This window comes from Periophthalmus magnuspinnatus, chromosome 18 (genome assembly GCF_009829125.3).
Source record: "Periophthalmus magnuspinnatus isolate fPerMag1 chromosome 18, fPerMag1.2.pri, whole genome shotgun sequence".
Classification (NCBI taxonomy): domain Eukaryota; kingdom Metazoa; phylum Chordata; class Actinopteri; order Gobiiformes; family Gobiidae; genus Periophthalmus; species Periophthalmus magnuspinnatus.
The window spans coordinates 18,146,072-18,171,508 of NC_047143.1; the positions used below are offsets into that span (position 1 = coordinate 18,146,072).

The 25,437-nt window shown below is 38.4% G+C and overlaps 1 protein-coding gene across 1 annotated transcript in view; it reads left to right on the forward strand.

Annotated features, from left to right (window-relative positions):
• Positions 1-4,330: 4,330 nt before the first annotated feature.
• Positions 4,331-25,437, forward strand: part of LOC117386071 (ankyrin-2-like) — a 100,383-nt gene continuing 79,276 nt past the window's right edge. Inside the window, 1 exon segment of the mRNA XM_055228891.1 lies at positions 4,331-4,661. Within this exon segment, the coding sequence (XP_055084866.1) occupies positions 4,569-4,661 (93 nt within the window). The 5' untranslated portion in view covers positions 4,331-4,568.

Below are 25,437 nucleotides of genomic sequence, written 5' to 3' on the forward strand. Positions count from 1 at the left end.
TGTGTGTGTATAGTGTATATATATATATATATATATATATATATATATATATATATATATATATATATATATATATATATATATATATATATATATATATATATATATATATATATATATATATATATAATTATTATTATTATTATCTTTATTACAGTAGCAAACCCTGATTTATAAAACAATTTGTATGTCTAATAAATTATAAATAAAATAAAAAGCAAATTGCTGATTGTCTTTGGTGGCGATGTTTTTGTAGGTTCTTATTTTTCCTCTAGATGGAAGTATTGTCACGGTTATGACTGGTGGCGAAGGGGGTATTTGCAGTAGGCTACTAGAAGTGGGCTACAGTAAAATTGTTTCCAAAATTATTATTTTTTTATGTAAATATCCTTTGTAAAAAATAAATGTGTATAATATAATGTTGTATATAAATATAAATATGCTCCTTATAGATGTTGCATGTCCCAACCTCGAATAGGCCTATCTGATAAAGGAAAATAAATAAACAAATAAATAAATAAAATTATAAAAGTACATTTAAACACACCATAACAACGAGTGAACATAGGGGGTATTCCGTGGAGCGGGCTAAAGCCACAACCTGGTTTATTTGGGCAATCTAGGTTTCTCAAATCCTCACTTCCGTTCCATCAAAGTGGCTAACCAAAGTTGACGCTGAGTTGTCGACATGGATCTATTAAAATAACGGTTGTCAGGATTATTGCTAGCTTTGTCTCCAAGAACTTCTAAAGAAACACTTATCCAAAGTTTCAGCAGGTGCACTCACACACTAGTGTCAAATAACTCGTCTCTGTCTGAATACTTTGATACACACGTGTCTGTGGACGCTGCACTCATCAAAAAGGCATAAGGCCTACAATATTAAAATCTCGCCCATGCACAGTTTCTATCGCAGTAGACCATTAAAATAAAACATAACATTTCTCTTTAGGATTTTAATTACTGAAAATGTTTTAACTTTAATAAAGTCTAGATTTTATGTTGTAACTGTTAGTGTGAGGGACAGTGCTTTTGCGCACAGACACTGCTTTGGACCTGTTTCTCTTTCCTTGTCTCTCCCCTGTCAAACCGCATCCACATTAGCGCGGATTTAATTGGGCAATTTTCATTAAATGGAACGAGTTGAGGCTTAAGATGGAGATGGGGCTAGTGTCAACTCAGGATATTAGGGTAAGCCTGGACTTGTTAAGCCACTTTGGTAGAATATCCTCATAATCTGTTTTTTTTTTTTTTTCTTTCATTGTACTGTTGCAGTACGCCCCAATGCAAGTCTACAGGTCAGTGATGTCTGTGCTTTAGTTTGTTGCAGAAACAGCATGGACACAGAGTCAGTACCAGGGAGTCAGTAGTGAGGGGATAGACCTACTGGCAGCTTGTTCAGCTCCAGGTCTACACCAGGTCTTCTTGAGGTCTGCACCAGATCTTCTTCAGGTCTGCACCAGGTCTGCTCCAGGTCTACATAAGGTTACACCAGGTCATTGTGAGGTCTACACCAGGTCTGGCACTAGGTCTGCTCCAGGTCCACACCAGGTCTACACCAGATCTGTTCCAGGTCCACACTAGGTCTACACCAGGTCTAAACAAGGTTTACACTAGGTCTGCACCAGGTATACACTAGGTCTACACCAGGTCTGCTCCAGGTCTCAGACGTTCTATTCAGCTGCATCCTCCGTTCATAACAAACACCATACATGCACAGCTATTCAGCTATGACATCATCAAGATGTTGGTCCAAACGGGGCCATGTGATTGGATGCCTGCAGCTTATGAGACATTAAACCTTCGTTGTTTTGCGCCAAGCCAGTCAGTCTAAATCTAAACATGCAAGTGTGCGCATTCATTGAAAATTGAATTGAAAAATGTGTTATACTGTAATAAATTTTAAGAGCTTAAACAGTAGATTTTTAAAAATAATAATCACATACATTTAATTAACACATAATTTTATATGGTGCAAAATTACACTATTTCATAATTGCATGTTGATAAATCTTGATATTTTGTTTTGTTTAGCGTAGGATTTTAGCTAGTGTCTTCTCAAGCACAGAAGCTTTAACAAATGCACAAATATCAGACAAAAATTCACAAAATATTATGTTAAGGTTTATTTGACTGTTAGTTGCTGCTTGCTAAAACACAAATAGCTCAAAGTTGTGTTGAAAGTTTACATTATGCACTCATTTAGCAATATTATTCAAAAATTATATAAAAACAGCAAACTACAGTAATGAAATTGGGCAGGTACATTGTGATAACCATGTAGGACCATGTGGGTTAGTTTTGACATTCACAGAGATGATGGTCCAGCGTTGGCCATGGAGCTGCAGGGAGGGAGCTCTGTTCAGTCAGGCAAACCCACACACACGCCACACACGCACAAGCATTCTACAGTGTCCTACTAAATCACTGCACGTGACTCACACAGCCTCAACAAATGGTTATTTTTAAGTCACTTTCGCTTCTGTTTACAAGTGAGCCACCATTACAGCTTTGAAAATATGTTGTATTCTCATTGGAATTGAGTATGAACATAAGTAGGGAGGGATAAGCATTTCATTTGGCCGTATCGATTGCATTTTGAATGAAACAACTTAGCTTTTATGGTGAGGTTGTTGTTGATAAAAGTGCACTTTGGCTACATTTTGTTCGATGCAATACTATTTTTAATTAATTCATTTATTTATTTAATGACTATATAGCATGGTTCCAACAGCAGAGGTCAGGACACCCCCATAAGGATGTGAGCTGACTTAAAATGAAGTCAAATAACACAACATACAACTCCAATAAATACAATTAAATCTCATATGAAATCATTTGCAAATTGAAATGATTATAGATGTCAATTTTGAAGTGGGATTCCTGCATGCACTTTGGGGGTCCTGGTCTAAAAGGGTTGGGAACCCCTGGGCTACAGCTATTCCTGGGATAATGCAATTACCGTGACATCCTGTTTGTATGCAAAATTTGCAAAACTGCTGGACCTAGGTTTACATTAACCTGGCCACGAGTATCATATCTCCCACCATAGTACTACACACCATAGCCTAATTCTGTTCTCCTCTTTAAGCAAATACACTTACTGTTCTTACCATGATGCATTTACGAGGGAAATCATTCCAAGCCAAATACTTTTTTAGTCTCAAAGCAGCCACCATTTCAGACCACATGACAAGTCTGCACAGAAGATCAAGATAAAACTGTGCTTGTCCAGTCTGTCTTTCTATCGTGTCCATCTTTCTCTGATTAACAAGATTTGCAATAAATACCATCCATCTTCTCTCCAATTACCATAGGCAGTTTCCCATTGTTGGCTGCAGTCCAGGAGCTTCATAATTGAATATGATGCCCCACCCACTAAATTAAAGATGAGCAAGTGCACTAGCCCTAGCCTGCAAACTGCACTAGCCCTAGCCTGCATTTTGACCACACTTTCCCCTTTATTGAGTAGCGGGGTCACTCCAAAAGGCCACCCAATGTCACCATCTTAACCAATCCGATGTTACCAGCTGGGACCCCCTCCTCTCTGGCTTTCTCTACTCCATCCCTGCAGCCTGTGTGACGAATTTAATAGTAAGGACCCCAGTTTCCAACCCCCAACCCAATAAACAGACAACCGTCCCCCATGTTGTATATTTTTACAGGGACATAAGGCAGGTGCGTGGGTTTGGCAAGAATCACATGGTGTACTTTATGTGACAAAGTGTTAATTAATGATTGACTCAAACTTTAATTATTTAAAAACGTTAGTCTGAAGCATTTTCAAAATCAACAAGGATCTATGCAGGCCCATACAGAAACTAGACATTGGAAGAGACCTGGTTTAAACATGGAACAGGCGGTTTAATTGTGCAGTTTAATTATCACTTGTGATATAATAGGCACACATGCTTATTTTGATTTTAGCACCTTATAATGCGCCGCTGTGGACCAATAACATGGACTAACTCCAAATGAGCATGTTAATTAAAATAGGCTAATGAAAACAAAGCCATTCGATATCGGCCTGTGTTGACCGCGTGGGAATGACAGGTCACGGGCTAAAATAAAAGTGCATGGAGGAATGCTCTGGAACATGTGCTGTGTTCACCTCATCCATCAGTGGTGACAGAGGACATCACACATGCAGCTATAGGTGTGCTCTGTCTGCGAGAGGAGAGCCTGCAAAGACCAGCACAGCGCGCAGTGGAGCTGAAGGAGAGAGACCATTGACTGTGCGTAAAGAGAGAGAGTGACACAGAAGGAAGGCGCGTGCGTGTGCCCGCGCGTGCCCTGTATAGTGTGAAACAGTGAGTGCGTGGATCCGGGGACCGCGTCATCTGAGCGGACTGCTCTGTCCTGGACCACCGGACCACTGCCATACGAGCTCCGTCCGGCCGGACAGAGGCTGCAGTGTGCGCCCGGACAGAGGAGCACTGTGCTCGGTGAGGAGTCTGCATAAGCCGGGAGCAGCAGTGTGGGAGCGGGCTGCACGCTGCTGGAGGACACCGCGCCAGTGACACGGGGAGCAGCTGTTTACCAGAGTAACGAGTGGCGGGAAAGAAAACATGGCTTCTTCTCCGGTCCCTGTCACCCCGGCGTCGATGGAAGGAGGGACCCCTTCGCCCGCGAATGATGACGAGCCCTCCACACCGCGACAGGTAGGTCCAGTTCTGTCCCAGTCTGTCCTGTGACCGCGTCACACGTGTCCTACTGGTCCCACTGACAGTCAACATCTGCCTCATGCCGCATCATGAAGGAACTCTGACCAGCGCGAGACCAGGCTTAGTGTAATGTAGCGTGTCCCTCAAGGTAATTCATGGAAGACACTAGTTCATAGCATGTCGCTTTATTGTGAGAACTGATACGCCGATACTAATACAAACGTCAAGTTAACATGAAAGTCTCAAACAGCGCTGAGCTCCAGCCCCATCATCACAGCCCAATCCCATCAACTTCATACAGAAACAGTGCATTCATCACAACAGTTATAATGGCAGGAACATTTCACACGAACAAGGTGACTTTTTAACATTTAGCCGTACGTTACTGCATGTTGCTTCAATGTTTTATTAAAGACAAGCTTAATGGTGTCATTTTTAATGCTGCCTGACTCAGCGGAATGTGGTGTGCACTTCGGCATTAAAATCACACAAAATCCTTACTCCAGACAAAACACACTTAACGCGCCAATTACGCAACACTGGTACGTGACCCAAACCTGGACAAAAGTGTAAATAAATCGCACGAGGATAATATTAGCCTATACTATGCAATTCTCACTGAAGTAACCAGAAACATTGAATCGTTTGTTTTATCTTGTTAGCCTATATCTCTCTGTCAGGCGTGCATGTGATGTTGTACATAAATTATAATATCAACAGAGGCAATGCAGATTAGTTCATATCATGCGCTGGGTGGTGCATGTATGTCAGATCTCACGTTGTGCCAGTGATGGGCGTGTCTCCATGTCTCCAGGCCTAGTATATAAGCTATTATTATTAGCCTAGTTTTTTATTTTGTAGTAGAAGCAATGGTGATCACGCAAGAAGGCTATAATGGGCCAGTTGACTCTCTAATAATAATAGCAACTTGTATAGCAGACCTGGTGTTGTCACTAGCATTTATGAGCACCTGGAAAAGCAGTATATTTGAAAATGTATCATAGGTAAACATAGCTCCTAGTTGTGAATATGCTTATCTGTATCATCCTACCTGGTAAATAGTAATTACCCGATTATGGTGGTTTTAAATTGGGTTATGCTTCTTCTTGGCTTGCTGGATAAACCCGTGTGAGTGTTTGTCTGTAAAAATGGATGTCCAGTGAGTCTGATGTCTCCAGAACAGGTGCTGCTGGTCTCATCATGTTTGATTTGGTCATGGATAAAGTGACAGCCAAGAGTTCTGCTTCTTAGAACTTGTTTTTATGCTTACAAAATATCAGGCATGTGAGATGATCTGAAGCAACCAATGAGTGAAAATATCCTTGTTTTCCTTTATTATTTGAAACATGGCAGACTTGCTCAAAGGCATTTTCCACAATTTCTCCCTGCATTCAAACTGGCATTGGGATTATATTGGGGTGAAGTTCCTATCAATTGAACCACAAAATATCACCTATTATAAAGTAAGGTTATGTTGTACTTTATTGTCCTCATAGGAAAATTTGTTCTCTGCACTTGACCCATTCTTATACCAATGTACTGTGTAAATTTTCTGGTGGAAGGGGTCTGACATCATCTTGTCTCCATGGAGATGCTATTGCTTTGGCTGGAATTTTTCATTCTTACTGTGAGTGGGCCCGCCTCTCCAGAGATCTAACCTGTAACTTGGCCTGGTAGTGTTACCTGCTCTACTCCATAGAGATTCATAAATTTAAAGTCATACTGTGGAACATTCCTGGCAAAGCAATAACATCTCCTTAGCAGTTGGTGACCTTCTTCCTGAATACTATACCCTTAAGAAGACTCCAGATTAATTACACCAGAGAACCAATCATTTCCCTCCATTGTCTAATATTATATACAAGTTTGTAAAACCAAGGTCAGCTTATGCTAATAGGCTAACAAATGAGCACTATTTAATCATTGTAAAACCGACTGCTAAAAGTAGCCTAGATGTTGGAGATGCTGAATAACAGAATGTTGTACTTTTTCCCCAGAGTTCCTGTAAATGAGGCAGAGCTGTCAAAGTCCAGAAGTCTGAGGCACTTTCTGTCTATTAGCCAGCACACTGCTTTAACCACAGTGGCAGTAGGCTATTTCCTGTAAGCACTCCAACTCACCATAGAGAGGGCCAGACGGACATTTCTACTACCACTTATTCTAATTCTTAAGATTGGATTCTTTAAGGGAAAGACACTAGGGATTTGTGCAAGATTTGTTAGGTTAAAAATCTGTTGGCCTGTTTTAGCTGCTCATTCTGCAACGTCAGTTCATAAAGGGACTATATTATGATGTTACTGGCCATTTTAAATAAGTCTCTGTAATCTCTCACACATCATTACATATTTACAATCAAAAACATAAGCAGATTGAAATGATGTCTTCTCTTTTCTGCAGTGCCGAATGGAGCATTTTAAGGCATTGTTTGTCCCTTTGACGATAAGGGAGTACAAAAGCTGTGTCCGCATCCTGGACACTTCAAACTATTACTAGTACCTTTGAACATTTGTATTCATTTATTTATCTATCTATATTTCATTATGCCATTTTTTTCTACAAAAACAAGTCAGACCAGACTATATGTAGAGGCCATGCTGATCAACTGGTCAGTCTTCCGGAAAGTCAGTGCCAGGGAATAGTACTAAAACAACATGAATTTAATACATTGTAAATGTCTAAGCACTATAGTATTTTGATTATAACATTTTCATGAAATTAGTAATCACCAAAACATGTCTACTTTTTATGATGTATTACTTCTACTTTTGCATAGGGGTTTCAGATAAATTGTAGCACCTCCATGGATATTTCTGGAGAACATGCGTCTTGCACTTGCATTAGTCAGCGTGTGACTTTGGACCAGTTATGTTGGCACGCTGCTCCACTGACTCCAGCCAGTTCTATTTTAAAGTGCCTCATCAAGTAGCACTGAACAGATGTGACAAACAGGAAGCACACACTATCAAAACAATAATATAGTAACAATTCAAAACATTTTGTAACATAAGTTAACGGATATATTTACAAAAACATCTGACACTCCATGTTGCATCATGAAAACATTTGTGACTCAAGACTTCTTCGACTTTGTACTCATATTTAAATAGTAAGTGTTCACATTTACATATTGTGTTTCTACTTCCTATGGACACTCAAAGCGCTTTTAATCCATTCATCCATTCACATATTCACACACCAGTGTGGTGGGTGTGGGTTCAGTGTCTTGCGCAATGACATTATTTGCAAGTGCTTACTGGGATTGAACCACCAACTAGACTTAGACACCAATTCAAGAGTAATATTATACCTCTTAACTTGAGTGGCCTACATTTTTTTCTACCCACCTCTGTCATGCCAATTGTGTTAAAATGTATAACTTTTGTTTGTTTTTTTATTAAAGCTAGCTTGCAGGTTCCATATCTTGATACTGAGCTCATCTGAAAGCAGACACATGCCCCATTACAGTTTTGCCAAGTCATACCAAACCTCAATAAGTCGTTGTCTTTCCAATAGAGTCCTGAATTGTCCACGCACACCACACCATGGCTAATCTCATTATACATTTGAATCATGCCTTGGCTGTCTGACCACTATATTGTTTGTTTTTTCCATTAGCCAGTGCCTACGTGATTCTTTTTTATAATACATCCGTCTGGGTAAATCCTATTACCGTAGATGACAAAGAGCGGTTGAGCAGCTCTGATGGATGCCCAAGGTTGAATGAGACAGGGACTCTGCACTGACTGTTAGAGTGTCCAGGCCTGGTACATTTACATTTTAAAGCAGTGAGCTGGTGTATGGCTTAATCATGTCACACAATGTGATGGATGTGAGGAAGGAGGCTGCAAATGAGAGCAGTATCTAGGTTGTTTTCCAGTGATATTGGAAGGACATATTTTCCAAGGCTATATTTTCCAACTAAGCTTTAACATAGTTAGGAAATGGCAATAAAATAATGTCAACATTAGGCCTGTCACAATAACAAATTTTGGAGTTTGATATATTGCTGAAGTAAATACAGACAAGAAACGACAATATTGAAGCAAATTTTTGCTGACACAATAACCCAAGAGCAGATTTACACAAAAACATGAGCTTCAATACATAAATAGCAGAATGAAACACTTCGGTACTTTACTTAGTTTGTATCTGTAATGAGCCATGGAAGTTGTTAATTCAACCTTCTCCAGCTCAAATTTTATCATTTAGCCAAAGAACAACAAAGTAAAAGTTCCCACAATAAATATTGACCCCCCAAAAATATTGTTCCTTCTAACATGTATTTAACGATAAGCCGATATAGTAATTAGAGTAATCCTATAGCAACTACCATGAGGTGGGGTATAGCTTAGATTAAACACTAACAATGTTATTTTGTTACACTTGAGAACTTATTCCTGAATTTAGGCTAGGCAAAATGGCTATTTTGTTGAAATTGTCATCTCTTGATTCAGTGCATCTGTTTTAATGCAGGTTTTAACCACACGCTAACCCTTTTGGCTAGCCTCTGTAAGGCTTTGACTGAGTCATAGTTGGTTTTAGCCAACTGATAATAACTCTTATCTGGAGACACATGCCGTGCTGCACAGACAAAATGTTATATCACATTGTCATTGTTAAATCCTGAGGGCACAGTTTTATTTGATTTGCTATTTGTGAAAATTCTCTAGGATTTCAGTTTACATATTTGTCTGTTTAGAAATCCTCAATGCACTGTAGAAACACTTGTCTGATCCTTTTCTCAATTTGAAAATAAAAAGTTATGACTTGTTGACTGGACTATATCCCAGCAACTACGGGCTAAAGTTGGTGTTGTATACATGGAACATTGGCAAGTTAAGAGCGGCATTTATTATTCATTGCTGTCCTTTAAATCAAACAGGAGCAGTCAGGAACGAGATTTACAGAGGACATTAGAGTAGCGTTGTGAAGATTGTCACAACACTAAGCTGTCACTCTGAGAAGTCAATGTACGGTGCTGACAGCATATTTGTACTGCTGTGGGATCACACAGGCTAGCAGGGCTCAAAGCTGTATGCACGGACAACATTGTAACATTCCTTCTACAGGCCTGGTGTCATGTAGCTACTGTGTAAACTGTGCAGAAAGACAAGGAGGACCTAATATCAAGCTAACCTCCTATTTTTGACACATATAAGCTAACAAGTTAATGTTTATTGTTAACATTAGTATATGCCTATGATAAAATATGTTATGGCTAATTAGTGGCTACCTTTGAATTTGTTGTCAACTAATAACAAATTTGTAATAGATATTAGCATCAGTATGATATTATCTCTTGTTAGTAGCCAGGAAGCATGGTTTCAATTGACAGAATAATTTGACAGTAACTAATTTAAACATCTTTTTCAATCTAATGCTAAGGCTTGTTTGCAGATTTTCCTAGGAGACATTTTGCTTGCCCTCTTTCACTTTCATTGTCATTGATCCAAGGCAGACAGTGTCCAGGCATTTTAGCAGTCACCAGACAAAGCCACTACTTGTGTTACTCAGCAAAGGGAAAAATTCACAATTGGATATTTGATCCTGATTCCTCTTTCTGAAGCTTTTGTTCATGACTTTGGAAAGACATCTATGTAAACAACTGTTGCATACTATTCTGGGGCATGCTTCAATAACATAATAATGGTGAGGTTATCTGTGCTATTATTACTTGAATAGTCTTATCTGTGGAAGTGGGACATCCAGGAAGTAAAGATCTAGGCCAGAGATTGTAGATATTTAGTTTTTGTCGGAATAATTGAAAAATAAGAAAAATAGTACCAACAACATACATATTTATGTAATATAATGTTTTTCCAATCTTTGAATAGAACGTATAATTAAAGTTAAAGGTTGTCTACTTAATTCCAATGGTCCATGACTGATAGTGGTCTAAGTCTTAAAACAATTATATACCTTAATTAACTCATTAGTCTGTCAGTTCCCCTTTGGCTTATGTCTTGACAGACATTTTATAACATGTAAGTCAAGATTCACAAGATTTTATGGCATTCATTCAACACAGTGCACAATTTCAAATAATTACTAGCCTATCGCACATATTACTATTCATAACCATCTAAAATATGGCATTCCTTAAATAAAGACATCCTAGTAAACAAACACTACTTTGCTAATGATTGAGTTTGACATAGTAGCAGCGTAGTAATTATCTGATATCCTGGCTAATCCTTTGTCAATTGCCTGTTTGCAGGGGCTGTCAATATACCTCCCCTCCTCGCTCTGTCACCCCTGATCTCCCCCCGTCCCATCCATCACAGCTGCTACCCCCCATCCACCCCCTCCAACCGTCTGTCCTGTCAGTGAAGGGGAAGTGATGTCCTGATAGCCTTGGGTTGAAGGTTATTGAAGACCTATTAGCACTTGGATAATGTGGATGCTATTAGGCTACAAGCTAGCTCAGAAAACATTAGCATAAAGTCTGAAACATTTGGCAGCATGTTTTGTGTTGCTAGTGATTTGTGACCATGTTAAGTGGACCCCTAGTAGTAACCAATGCCAAGCACCCATGGTTCACAGCAAGAAGGTTTCAGGTTCGCTTCATCCACAATGCCTCAGAAAGTATGAATGTTAGCCCCCAAACATATAGTGTCCGTGTGTATTGAAGATGTGTAAGTATGTGTGAGAATTTGGCAGGACTTTGACCACAGACCGAGCAAGACAGGATTTGAGCTTTTCTCCTCAATATTGTTTCACTTTAAGAGGTATTTGAGGAATGTGACTGTTGTGACTCAAAGCTCAGTGAATGGCTTTGAGGGTATTTAACAGACTGTCTGAAAATAATTAGGGCACTGAAGCTGCATGGTAATTATCTGTGACAACAAACATATTTGACAGAGAACTGTGTTATACATACAGATGGCTGTTTCATAACATGATTGCTATTTTTACTGGAATAATCACCCAAAATGAATGTATCTGACCACACCCCTGTTAGTCATATGTGCAGTATGTGGTTACTTTCACTGATGATAAACTGATTTGTAGTGAACAAAATGACGTACACATTTAGATGTGCATCCCCAGACCACACCATGAATCATGACTTAAGCAATTGATTACAGAAAGTTAAGTTCCATTAACCATTTTAAAAGAACATTTATTTTCCATAACATTTTCTTCATTAAAGGTGCACTATGTAATGTTTCTGACCTGCTTGTCTCTACTTGCTTTTCTCCAAAGACATAGATAAGATTAGTAGAAATTCTAGGCTAAACAATATCAACTCCATGGAGACAGTTCAATTTATTTACCCCACAAATCTGACTGCCATCTTTCCAAGCACCCACTAATACTGTATGATATCACCACCTTTGATTACACTGTGTTGTGTCCATTGTTGTCAAGACCAGCATATTTCCATTTCCATTTTTAACTCGATCAAACACCACACCTGATCTGAACCTGATAACACATGCTCCTCATTTCCCCTTCTGACAAGTTAGAAGATGGAGCCGATTTCCTCGCTGTGTTTATTTGTCTTGTCATTCAGTTTCAAACACACACACACATACTTGTTACACTGGAAGCTGACAGAGGGAAGGTCATGGCAATCAGAGGCCTGGCCACTTCATCCACAATCTGCTCCCTGGGAATCAGTCCAACAACCACACCAAGATACACCAATGGCACACAGATTGACTTGTTTTGAAGTTATATTAAGTTTATTTACACACACACATATATATATATATATATATATATATATATATATATATATATATATATATATATATATATATATATATATATAACTTTTAAAGGGCCCGTATTATGTGCTATTTTCTGAGCTTGCTGAGTTATAATGTTGCTTCCTCATCAAAAACATATCTGGAGTTGTGTTTTGTTTTATTCACACACAAATCTTCTTTGAAACAGAAAACACTCCACCTTGTGATGTCATGTAGTAGTACAGGAAGTGCTTCACTGTGTTTTTAAACACACCTTCACTAGAATCATTTGGATAATTTCAGCCTTGGAATTGGAGATGTCGACAGAATGAAATAAAATTCCAGATTCAAACATGGCACAAAGCTCACAAGAGTCTATTTTGTGTAATATAGGACCTTTAAATATAAAGGGTGTTTGGGGTGTTTGGGGTGATTGATGTGCGGCGTATGTGAACAAGACTGACCCAAAAGTAAAGTAAACAGAACTAAATCCAGTGTGCACTGGGGTCGGTCCACAGAGTGCATTAACATGTGTGAAAACGACTTAAGTTACTCTAACAGTCCAACAAAAAAAATAACATATTCATGGACAGAAGCAGGTGGCACACCCTCCAACAGAGAAGTTACATAGTCCGCCTTTGAGCTGTAAGTTCTTATTTTATAATGAAATCCCTAAAAAATCTTAAAAATCTGAGCTCATTAGTCTGTCTGTTCCTCTATGGCTAACGTATTTCACCAGATTTTATAGCATTCATTCAACACAGTGCGCAATTTCAAATAATTACTATCCTATCCCAGGAAGTAAAAAAGATCTTCTCTGCAAAATAAGTGAAGCCAAGACTCACAGCACAGTGCTCAGTGAGACACATGACAGGATTAGAACCTCCTGCTGTCAAACAACCGCCTCATATGTTGAGAAATACCAAGCTTTATTGGAATTAACCTGATGTACTAAATAGTGTTGTCAATGTGATTGGATCAATGTAATGACATTGCTGTATGGATAAAGGAAGGAAGTTGTGGTTTTACTTACAGAATACAAGCATTCACATCCAAAGTAGCAGAATAGCAAAAAAGTATATACTGTATATTTCAATGCACTTCTTTTTACAACTCGAATAGCATCAATTTGAGCAAACCAACTGGAATATTCAACAACCAGCTACCCAAGACATACTTTAAAATAACATTTGTCAGTGCTGGAGAATTAATCAAAAGAAATTCAGTTGCAAGTGGCCTAGTAGTGAAGTGCTTATGACAAAACATTAAACTACGATTCATTTTGTCCAACATTTTGCCTTGGGGCAGATGAAATTGCTAATCTAATTTTTGCATTGGATATTCCCATAGGGTTAGAGTGGCCGAATGTCTGGAAAAGTGCCAAGCTGTTTTAGAGAATGAAATAGGAAGCACTTTATTCATACTATAGTGATGCAGTGAGGGTAACTGTTTTGTAAGTGTAAGTGCTTTGGATTTACTTAAAAAAGAGTTTTGGATTTGTATGGCTTGGAGAATTTGGTTAGTAAACCCATTCTCAACTTGCTATTATAACAGAAATGTGCAAAGCAAAGTACCTCATATTCTATGACCCCCAAAGCTATTGTTACAGTATAGTATACTAAAGAAAGGTACCAAGACTCCCCACTCCCCAGGTGCTTCCCCTCACCCCTACAAGAAATCACAAAAGAGGATTTTTAGAGTGGTTATAAGAGCTTGTTTTACATTGGCTTAGAGGTTATAATGCCAGAAGTATTACAAAAAAGATGCTAACAAACTAACTACAAACATGCCACTGGTCTAAATTGTTACAAGTCTGCAAAAATGACTATAATTATTGGCTATGTTTTATTCCAATTTTGGTTTGCACTACCCAGTCAATTTCTTTTTTGTGTATTAAAGAGCCTGTACCAGTTTTTTTCAAAATTCATCTTTCCCCAGTACAGGTATATTGTATAAGCTGCTTTTGAGGTAAAAATAAGTCAGCTGTGTAACGACTAGCATTTGTTAACTTTATTGTCTTAGCAAAACTTAGCTCTTCTTTGAATGTTGTGAAACTCTTATAAACTCTTCGTGGTGAATAATTTGGATGTTCAGAATTCATAAGTTAATGTAAGGAAGGAAAAACGTCACACCACTGCAAATTGTTTCAAATGAACTAGTTCTGTTTTTAAGACAGCAAAAATCAGGAACACTTCATAAATAGTGCCCTGTATTTTTAGGAATTGTCATGACTACAATGAAAAACTTCAACCAGGAAGTAGCATGTGTCATTTTTATATGCTCTGCCTAAGTTAAGGTTATGATGGAACCTCTATCAGCGTTATTGAATGAGTAGTTTTACCCATGTTATAAAATGGCCCAATGACTTCTACAGAGCTCTCCACAGTGTACATTAAGAACATATGGGCATTTGGGATCGTATATTACTACAGTGTCCACTTAGCTCTGTATCACCATCATGTGTTATGTGGAGATGAAGGTCAATGCGGTAGTGGAATCTACCTCTGCTGCACTTTGTAAATATATCATGCCCATAGTACGGTGACTTATTGGTAGTTTCACTTGCTGGCCAGATGAACATGCTTATGCTTTGCCAGTATGCTGTGCAGATGCTGATTTTTCTGTGGTTTTGAGCTAAGTCAATACTGGAATAATTGCTGTGTTTTGGCTAGAATATTTTGGTACTTGAAGTTTAAACCTCTATAAACATGTTCTGAACTGTTAATGGTCCTCAATTTGTTCACAATGATCACAATAAACTAGTGAACTGCTTTTTAATCACATCTAACTGCAACAGTTGTTTTTTTTTTCAAAATTGTGCAGGCCTATTTGATATGCAATACATTTTATGTGTAAAAGGATTACTGTAATAATTAGACATGCTGGCAAAAGTTTTTTGAAAAATACAATCTAAACAAATTCACTTTGTTATATAGTTAATATTGCCACCTTATCTGTCAGCTCATGCTCCAGGCAAAAAATACTGCACCTGAAGAGGCACTTAAAATAGCATTAGTGTGAAAAACACTGTCATACTGCCGTCTTCTTCCCTTCTTTCTTCCGTTTTTCTATGTACAAAGTCATCGTCACAGGCATTTGTTCTTGGCCACAGTGGTCTGCAAAATAGTATGTGTTTGCAGTATGCAGTGTCTTTTAAAATATTTTGTCTATATTTTTATTTTATTTTATATTTTAATTAATTTTACAGATCAATTAGTTTCCTCTGCTTTTTGATTAATGTAATTATATAGGGAATTCTGAATAGTGTTTCACTAATCTGATCATCAAAGATTAGCTAATTAAGGCTTTTGGCTAAGTTCAAAATACTACAGTTTGCGGACTATTGGGACAGCAGACCATTATAAAGATTAGCCTGAGTTTGCAGTCATTAAAAATACCCTTACTTACTCAGACTATATTCACTCAAAGGTAAGAGCTTGCATGGCATTAAAGATGAAGTGTGGCCATGATCTTGGCAATTAACTGTTGTTTATTTATTCAACAAAATTCTGTGTAGTGCTTCCTGAAGTATGATCTCTCAAACCCCATTTCAAACAGGAGACAGGGTGCAGAGAAATTAGTGATTTACAATGAGTAGTTTATTGAATAGTTTACTGGCAGGGTATCACCAATGCAATAGGTTACAGCAAGATTTGTGAAAAAATGATTGGTTGGCAGGCTTTAGGAGTTAAGTGTGAAGTAGCCCATTTTGACTTACCAGTTACAATTACAAAATGTTGCACTGGACCTGTTGAACATTCCAGGGGTGTTACAGATGGAATTTCTGATGTTGGCCTTGCGGGTGTTGCCTCAGTCGGGTCGATGGAATGAAAAGTCCAAGTCTCCAAGTTGTGGAATGTTGATGAGATTTGGGAAAATATTCCACGGCACAGAATGACAGCCTCCTCTCTCCTCTGTCCATCTAGCTTAGTGGTGTTCTATGATTAATGCTAGAATGCCGGGTCAGGAGGGACAGTCTGCTACGATTGGTCATTCGAAGTGATGACGTTTAGGAACAGGGTCATATTTTTAAGTTAGGAAAACGGGATTAGGTTAAGGTGAGGAAATTGGTTAAGGTTAGGGTAAGGAAATAGTTTTGGGGTAGTTAAGTAGTCAGCAGAAGTAACTTTATAAAACAGATTTGGCCTATTAGCCTTATCTCAACTTGCATCACACAATGAAACAGTCAGGAATCTAGCATTTTAGGCCTGTTTGTAGCAACAGAAGCTAACACATTACCATAGCAACCAGAGCTACATGATAACTTCCATTTCCTTGGACCCCACCATCTAGCACTAACAGTGTTCTATTTGCTTTTAGACACTATGAATTACAGGATACCATTAACATCCGAAGTACAAGCATTGAATATAACTTAACCGTTACTATTATAGGATTACTTAATAGCAGCCTGTGTGTCTTAGATGCTCTTATTGCATTGGGCCTATATAACAAGCATATGTACAGCTACACTTGAGGAATATTAATATTGCAGTTCTGTCTAAAAGCCCATTTGGGTGCCATTAGTCTGTGCAGTAGTATACACTTGACACCACAAATACTACAGACATTATACATGGTCTGGCCAAATCAATACCAAGATGATTTGGATGTTAACTATGGCTTCTTCTTCATTGACTTTCAATTAGCTGCTGAGAATGCAATTTCAAATATGTCTTCTCAGGTTACAGGTGTAATAAGTTTAACATTGTTTGAGCTTACATGAAATGATTATGACTAAATATTAATATTGTACCTCATTGCAGTGTAACTAGTATATTCTTATTTGTTGTTTGCATTTTTAAACATTTGTATATGAGGTTGAGTTGTCCCAAAGTAGTGTGGCCATTTTTTTTGTCTCATCAGAAAGAATAAAAACTTAGGGCTGCAACGATGAATGGTAAATTGCCTGGGATCCAGAATACATCCATCCGGGGCCGGGTCGCGGGGGGCAGCAGTCTAAGCGGGGACTCCCAACCTTCCCTCACCCCAGACACGTCCTCCAGCTCCTCCGGTGGGATCCCAAGGCGTTCCCAGGCCAGCTGAGAGACATAGTCCCTCCAGCGTGTCCTGGGTCTTCCCCGGGGCCTCCTCCCGGTGGGACATGCCCAGAACACCTCCCTAGGGAGGCGTCCAGGAGGCATCCTGAGCAGATGCCCGAGCCACCTCAGCTGGCTCCTCTCAACGTGTAGGAGCAGCGGCTCTACTCCGAGCTCCTCCCGTGTGACTGAGCTCCTCACCCTATCCCTAAGGGTGCGCCCAGCCACTCTACGGAGGAAACCCATTTCAGCCGATTGTATCCGCGATCTTGTCCTTTCGGTCATTACCTAGAGCTCATGACCATAGGTGAGGGTAGGAACGTAGATTGACCGGTAAATTGAGAGCTTCGCCTTCCGGCTCAGCTCCTTCTTCACCACAACGGACCGATACAGCGACCGCATCACTGCAGACGCTCCACCGATCCGCCTGTCAATCTCACGCTCCATCCTTCCCTCACTCGTGAACAAGACCCCGAGATACTTGAACTCCTCCACTTGGGGCAGAGACTCACCACACACCCGGAAAGGGCAAACCACCTTTTACCGGTCGAGAACCATGGCCTCGGATTTGGAGGAGCTGATTCTCATCCCAGCCGCTTCACACTCGGCTGCAAACCGCCCCAGTGCCTGCTGCAGGTCCTGGCTTGATGAAGCCATCAGGACAACATCATCTGCAAATAGCAGAGATGAAATCCTGTGGTTCCCGAACCAAACCCCCTCCGGCCTCTGGCTGCGCCTAGAAATTCTGTCCATAAATATAATGAACAGAACCGGTGACAAAGGGCAGCCCTGGCGGAGTCCAACATGCACCGGGAACAGGTCTGACTTACTGCCGGCAATGCGAACACAGCTCCTGCTCCGGTCATACAGGGACCGGACAGCCCTTAGCAAAGGGCCCCGGACCCCATACTCCCGGAGCACCCCCCAAAGGACACCACGAGGGACACGGTCGAATGCCTTCTCCAGATCCACAAAACACATGTGGACTGGTTGGGCAAACTCCCATGAACCCTCGAGGACCCGATGGAGAGTATAGAGCTGGTCCAGTGTTCCACGACCAGGACGAAAACCACACTGCTCCTCCTGAATCCGAGATCCAGAATACACACTTCCATAATTATGAAGATATGAGTCACCGTTGAACCTCCCCAATCAAGGACACGTATGGTCTGTCCATATCAAAACAAATAGGGTTGCTTATGAGGAAAGAGAAAGGATCTTAATATCATAGGGGACTGACAAATTTGATTTCTGTAGAATCAGTGAGTGAAGAACCGAACTCTGTTAATCTGAGATGAGAGTAATGTAATTTTATTCAAAATGATCAATGACCAATGAGCTCCTTTGCTTCACATGTGTCACTGAAATAAAACAAAAACAAACCTAATTACACAGCCATGTTTGAGACCCGACAGAGGATGTGGAGACCAGACTGATATAAAAAATACAGAGAGATGTCATTCTTGCCAGAAAATCTTACAAGCATGACTAGTCAACTTTAAAAGTACACTGCCTGGCCAAAAAAAAAGTCGCCACCTGGATTTAACTAAGCAAATAAGTACGAACCTCCTATTGGATAATTACTGCGTGGGCGATTATCTTTCAGCTGGCAACAGGTTATTTAACCCCAACTGGTGCAATTAGTTGCTTCTTATTTCTTAAACAACCATGTTGAAAGACATATCCCATGGTCGTGGAAAAGATATTAGTCTATTTGAGAAGGGTCAGATCACTGACATGCATCAAGTAAAGAAAACATCTAAGAAGATTGCAGAAACTACTAAAATTGGATTAAGAACTGTCCAACACATTATTAGAAACTGGAAGGATCGTGGAGACCCATCCATTGCACAGCGGCCAGACTCTACCATCATCAATGTAATGTTGGCGAAAAATTTATGCACACTTGATGGAAATAAATCTTGTGACATTGCAGAAGCTTATTGAAACAATGACACAGCAAATTTGTGCCGTAATCAAAGCTAAAGGCAGACCAATGAAATATTGAAGTGTGTAATTTTTTTTTTTTTTTGGTGTCAACTTTTTTTTTTGGCCAGGCAGTGCATGTTTGACTGTTAGTTTGTTAGTCCAGCCATATAGGCTACATACATATCTGACCAGAAATATGTCTACATTTCAATATTTCCTGTTTGTCCATAATAGAATTTTAAGATGTGGAGTCAACTGTCACTCCACATCTTAAAATTCTATTATGGTTTCAAATGGGTATAACTGGACAGACCTTTAGTATCACAGTATTTTTTTTAGTTAAGTTAATTAAAGTACTTAAGTGTTGAAAGTGAAGAATTGAAGTAGTAGATGAAGGCCCCTATTTTCTTGAGTGATTTCCTGACTCCCAAGAGGCATTGAATTGACTAAAGCTGAGTAGTGAACAGGCTCACTTTAATGATGTGTAGATCAGTGTGAGCAGTGTTAGTGAATGGGATGTCCCGCTGCCCTTGGCGTGGCTCCTGTCTCCTTCAGACTCCATTTGGTGGACAGGAGGGGGACAGAGAGAACAGTGAGGACAAGTTCAAACAATGTCCATGTCATACACAAAAATAGTCAGGCTGAGAAAAACTACTTAGGACGCTACCAAAGACTACGCTACTATTCATACTCAAACCAGGAGTATCACGAAATCATTCTAGTGTTATCACTTTTGAGAGCAAACATGTTAAGGGTTCATGATTCACAATCTTTTTTAATTATTTACAATCATGGGACCAGCCTTATGAAATCAAACTTTCTGATTGATAAATTCAAATAAATGTGACATAAACAGACAGATGAAACAGTACAACAGTTTACTGTTCACTGTTTGTGAAATCACATCAAAAATTGTCACAATTTATTATCTCTTTCATAAGATTATATTTTGACCTGAATAATGACGATTATCGATTAATAAACATGACCTCCTTACAAAAGCACATAGCATTCAGACAGTGACAAAAAACATGCCAGTTAACTATTGTACTGTAAATGGCTCCACACATTTTGGAATATCTGACAACAAAAAGAGATGGACCTGAGCAGAAGTATTTACACTGGTGGAGCTTTCATTCAAACTGAATTCTAGTGCCAAGTTGTTACTGGTAACACCCCCCCCCCCCCCCCAAAAAATAAATAAATAAATCAGTACGAAGAAGGACAAGTGTGAAATATAATACTTTTAAATTTCAGAAAAGAAAGAACAGATTTGCAGTTCTTTGGAGCTTCCAATTTTTTATTATTTTCAGAGTCAAGCCCTATTAAGATAATAAAAAAAAAATGGGAACTCCAAAGAACTCCAGAGCAAATCTGTTCTTTCTTTTCCAATTTTTTTTTCTTTGTATCCAGAAAACAGTCGCAACTTTTATCGGATGTGCATTTCTCTATTTACCAGTACTTTAAATTTCAACAACAAAATAGTGGACGAACCTTTACAAATTTAAAACAGCAATTCCAACATGATCCAATTTCCTTTTTCTATTTTCACACCCACGTTGCTTAGTTGTGAAAAAGTTGATCCAAACATTTCCTTCTACTGTGTACCAGAACTTACTTAATACCTACACTGAAAATGAATACTGTCCTAGACTTGCACAAGAGGACTGGACAGAGAACCGTTGCTACAGCAAACTGCGTCAACACAACAACCATGAACTCTGGCAGTAAACACCCCCACTGAGGACACTCCAAGGTGCCGAACACAGATTCTGGTCATTCCTTTAGCTTTTATCTTCATCCACTGATTTCAGACTGTTGCTACCATAGATGCATTTAACTGAGACATTCCTGGGTTGTGGACTTCCTCAGTTATAAAGACTAAAGAGTGTTTTGTCCATAGTGTGAGAGCAGTGAGGAGCAGGTCCATCTATCATGTCATTAGGCGAAACAGAAGAGGACAATGGTGGCACACATCAGCTAAAAGGACCAAGGAACTCTGACCCCTGAATGGGCACTACTGCTGTTTCTTTCTGGATTCATAAAAGGAACCAAAATGGCCACTTTTTTTTTTTTTTTTTTTACTTAACTGTGTGTTTTGTTGTTGCGCTTGTTTCTCAGCCTTTTCTATTCATTTTTATTTTTTCATTTCAGAAACAAAATAAATACTTATCTTCTTTTCATCTTGTAATATTAATTTTATGAACATAAACAAGATAAATTTTAACTAAGTTCTCTCTTAGCATGAGTTAGCTCGTTGGTTGGGTTTGCTAATAGCTTGTTACTCTTGAAGAAAAATGTATGGATTTTCAAAAACATAAGTTAAAAATCCAGTCACAAGAGTTCATAAATAAACACGTAATCATAAGCACGTAAGTCTGAGCACAATCACTTTGCAAGGCAGGGTGAATACCTTTGTGGAAGTCTTTATCTTTCTTTCTTTATCTTTATTTATACAGGGGAACCCAATGAGAGCACTTGGGCTCTCGTTTTCATGGGCGCCCTGTTTAAAATACAATACAAACTAAAAAAAAACAAAACAAGTATACAAGTCCATATAAAACATTAAAAACTGGTACAGGTGTGTGTATAAAAGTTCGTTACCAGATTATTAAATTGCGATTGTGATTGTGTACTCTTAGCTGTCTACAGTTAAAGGGAATTTTGCAAGATCTTTTTTTCAGTCTCAGATGATTTTGCATTTTAGCTATAGCTATTGTTGCATATTTTACACCAGATCTTTTCTCTCCACCACAGTTTTTAGTTGAACTTTGAATTCCCTGTTTCATCAATAATTAAATACAATAATACCGGATCACAATTTCTACAACCATTTTCACAAAAAAATCGCAAAATTACCATAGATATCCTATAAATATAGAACTACATTCTATCACCCATAAGATATTCGCTGGTTTGTTATAGCTGACTCATAGGTATCAAAGCATATCTTGTTTGTAAAATAATGTCATCCCTTCGTATTCAATATTCCATAGAGCGTATATATGTTCTTTTAAAAACTGTGGCCATTCCTGCACTTATACTCTTCTCGCTTATCACCCTGACCACACACAAATGCCTCTTCAGCAAACTCCAGACACCAGGCTGTAATTTCTATAGAGCCTCTCCATCCTCATATCCTGTGCTGTTAAAAGTGATTGTAGCTAGCTCTCTGGACATGTTTGATAGCACTAATGCTAATGCTGACTCATGGGACCACACATGATGGCAGCTTAACACTTATTTAGCTTTATTTATCAAGAATGTATTTCTGAATCTGTCACATTCTATTTGTGGAAATACGGGTGCTGTGGTGGAACAGATTATTACAAATTATAAAATGCATTTACATAATCTCATAAAATAATTCAAAGAAATAATACACTTTAAACATTATATATATACACACACTACCAGTCAGTTTAGACACACTTTTTCATCAGTTTTAGCCTCCCAGCCTGGTCACTGCTTTGCACACTTCCACTAACCTTGATGTGGCACACCTAGAAGTGAAAACCATTTCAAGTTACTTTATCATAAAGTTTTTGAGAGAAGGCCAGGGGTTTGCAGCACTGTCAACAAAGCAAAGGGCTACTTAAAGGAGTTTTGATCTAAATTAAAACAGCAAGCGATGATAAAGGGCCCTTGCAACATTGCTAACTGTTGTAAAGCCAGAGTGGGAGACCTTAGCTTGTCATATGATTCAATATTTACAGTGTCATGTTGGAGATAAATGTTTACAGCCCATTGTAACTTTACAGGGGGTGCTGGAGCTTTAAAATAGAATTTTAATCCACAGACCATTTTGTCCAGGTCATCAAAATATGCAGACACTACATTGGGTTTGTCTGAATCCACCAATGTTTGCAAATGTGACAGGGGTTTTTATGCTTTCAAAATGGCTGCTTCGTTAAGAGCTGATCATGACCACACCCAGTTTGTTGAAAATTTGTCATGGCCACACACAACATTTTATTTTAAACATTGAACACCCTAGCCTCTGTCCCCGCTACTTAAGAGCGGCTCGAAGACCTCAGCCTACAACCTCCCTCTCTACTATCTACTCCATCAATCTACATTTACATTTCCATGTTAGTAAATAACTTTTTACCCCAAGTCTGTATCTTTGTATATTGTATCTTTGATCCCCCAGACATGTATATTCTTAAAATAAAGGAAAAAGTAACCAGTTAATCTGACACTCTTTGGATTGTGGAGTGTAATTGTGTATGCATATTCTCAAATAAATTTGTGTTGCCCCACAACTAAAAAAACAAAAAAACAAAAAAAAAACAAACAAACAATTTCAAAACTCAGGATATCTTAATCCTAATGTATAATCAGCAACAAAAAACACATTCTGTAAAACACTTAATAACTGGACATGAATCTCATGCTTATTTCTTTAGCAGATCAAACTGGACACAGTTCTTCAGGCCTAATACATATTGTCTTCGTAGTCTTCCAAATACCTTTTTGTTCCTGGGTTTGATATTAAGATTCTTGTACTTAAATGGACTATTTTACGCTACTTTCTGATGTATGTTGATAATCATGATAATGTTGCATACCCAGAGTTGTGCTTTGTTTCATTCATATATGTTTAACACACAAATCTTGCATAGTTAGGTTATGTATATTTATTTATTTAGTTATTTTCTCAAATAGAAAACATTCTGTTCCACCTTCTGATGTCATGTAGCAATACAGGAAGTGCTCCAATGTGTTTTCAAACTTCATACATCTTCACTAAATTCATTTGGATAATTTCACCCCTCATATTGACAGTCTCTACTAAACAAAAGCTTCATGACATCACAACATGGGATAGAGCTTTGGAAATGTAGGCAACCTAAAAATCCAGGATTACTCAAACGTCTATGAATGAAACAAAACACAACTCCAGGTGTGTTTTTGATCAGGTAACAGCATTTTAACATGGGTTAAAATTTACATGAGTCCATTCTGCATAATATAGGACCTTTAATAATTGTATGAATTTACACTGATTTTAACTAACGCTGTATTTAAGTGCCATGTTTTTTCCAGCATTCTATCACATATTTATTATTAAAATATAAAATTGTTCTAAATTATTATTGAGAATTTGTTTAAAATGATAATGACCTTTTAATTTTACTGAAGTCTGATTTGAATCCTAGATTTAACAAAGCCTGTCTGTGTGTTGCAGGTAAGTGCCTTGCTGCTCCGATGTGCCTCCTCGCTGCGGGTAACTATTCTTCGTAACATAGATTGCTGCTGGTACCTCACTGTTTTCTGCTGGTTGTTATATAGATATCAACAGCTCTGTCCTGGTTTGACCTTTGCTAAAGTCATTTGTGGCACTCTGGAGAATGAAACACAGAATCATAATGTTTTGATGGGAAGGCTCTGGTCTCTATATATTTTGCTTCATAAAATGTTACTGGGAATATTATGCATGTTGTGGTTTGGGCATGGTTAGATCCCAGTTTACTTCTTGGTTTGATCCTGTACAAGTCCTGCTTTAATCCTGGTTTTGTTACAGGTTTAGTCCCAAAAATAAACACACCCATATCCTTAACACATCTTCAACTAGTACAAGGATAGTAGTAATGCTGTAGGCCTTTAGTTGATTAATCGGTTGAGCAAAATTTGTATTAGTCGATTAATAATTTTACATAGATTAAAAGAATATATATGGGGCAATAGAAGAAAGGAGAAGTTGATAACAAATGAGTGACTTAGCTGAAGCATTTGTAGATTTTGATATTGTAAAAACATGTAAAAAGACAGATTAAACTCATGATGATTAATAGGTTTAATATGTTTTTATATAAACACATTGTTGAAAGCAGTTTGGGTCAGGATCCATAGAGATACACAATAATTTTCATTTATGACATGAGTCATTTTGTTGCTGGTACTAGTCACTGTATGACATGTTCACTGAGTAACAGAAGTCAATACACAGTCATTTAAAATGTATCATTGAAATCCCGTGTAGTGAGTTTGTTAACATAGCTAACTCTAGAGTTATAATAATATTAAACGTTAGCTTGATCTTGTTATTGCTGTTTTATGAGTCTGTGATTGATTGTAGTGTGGTTCATTGTGGGTAATTCCCGGGTG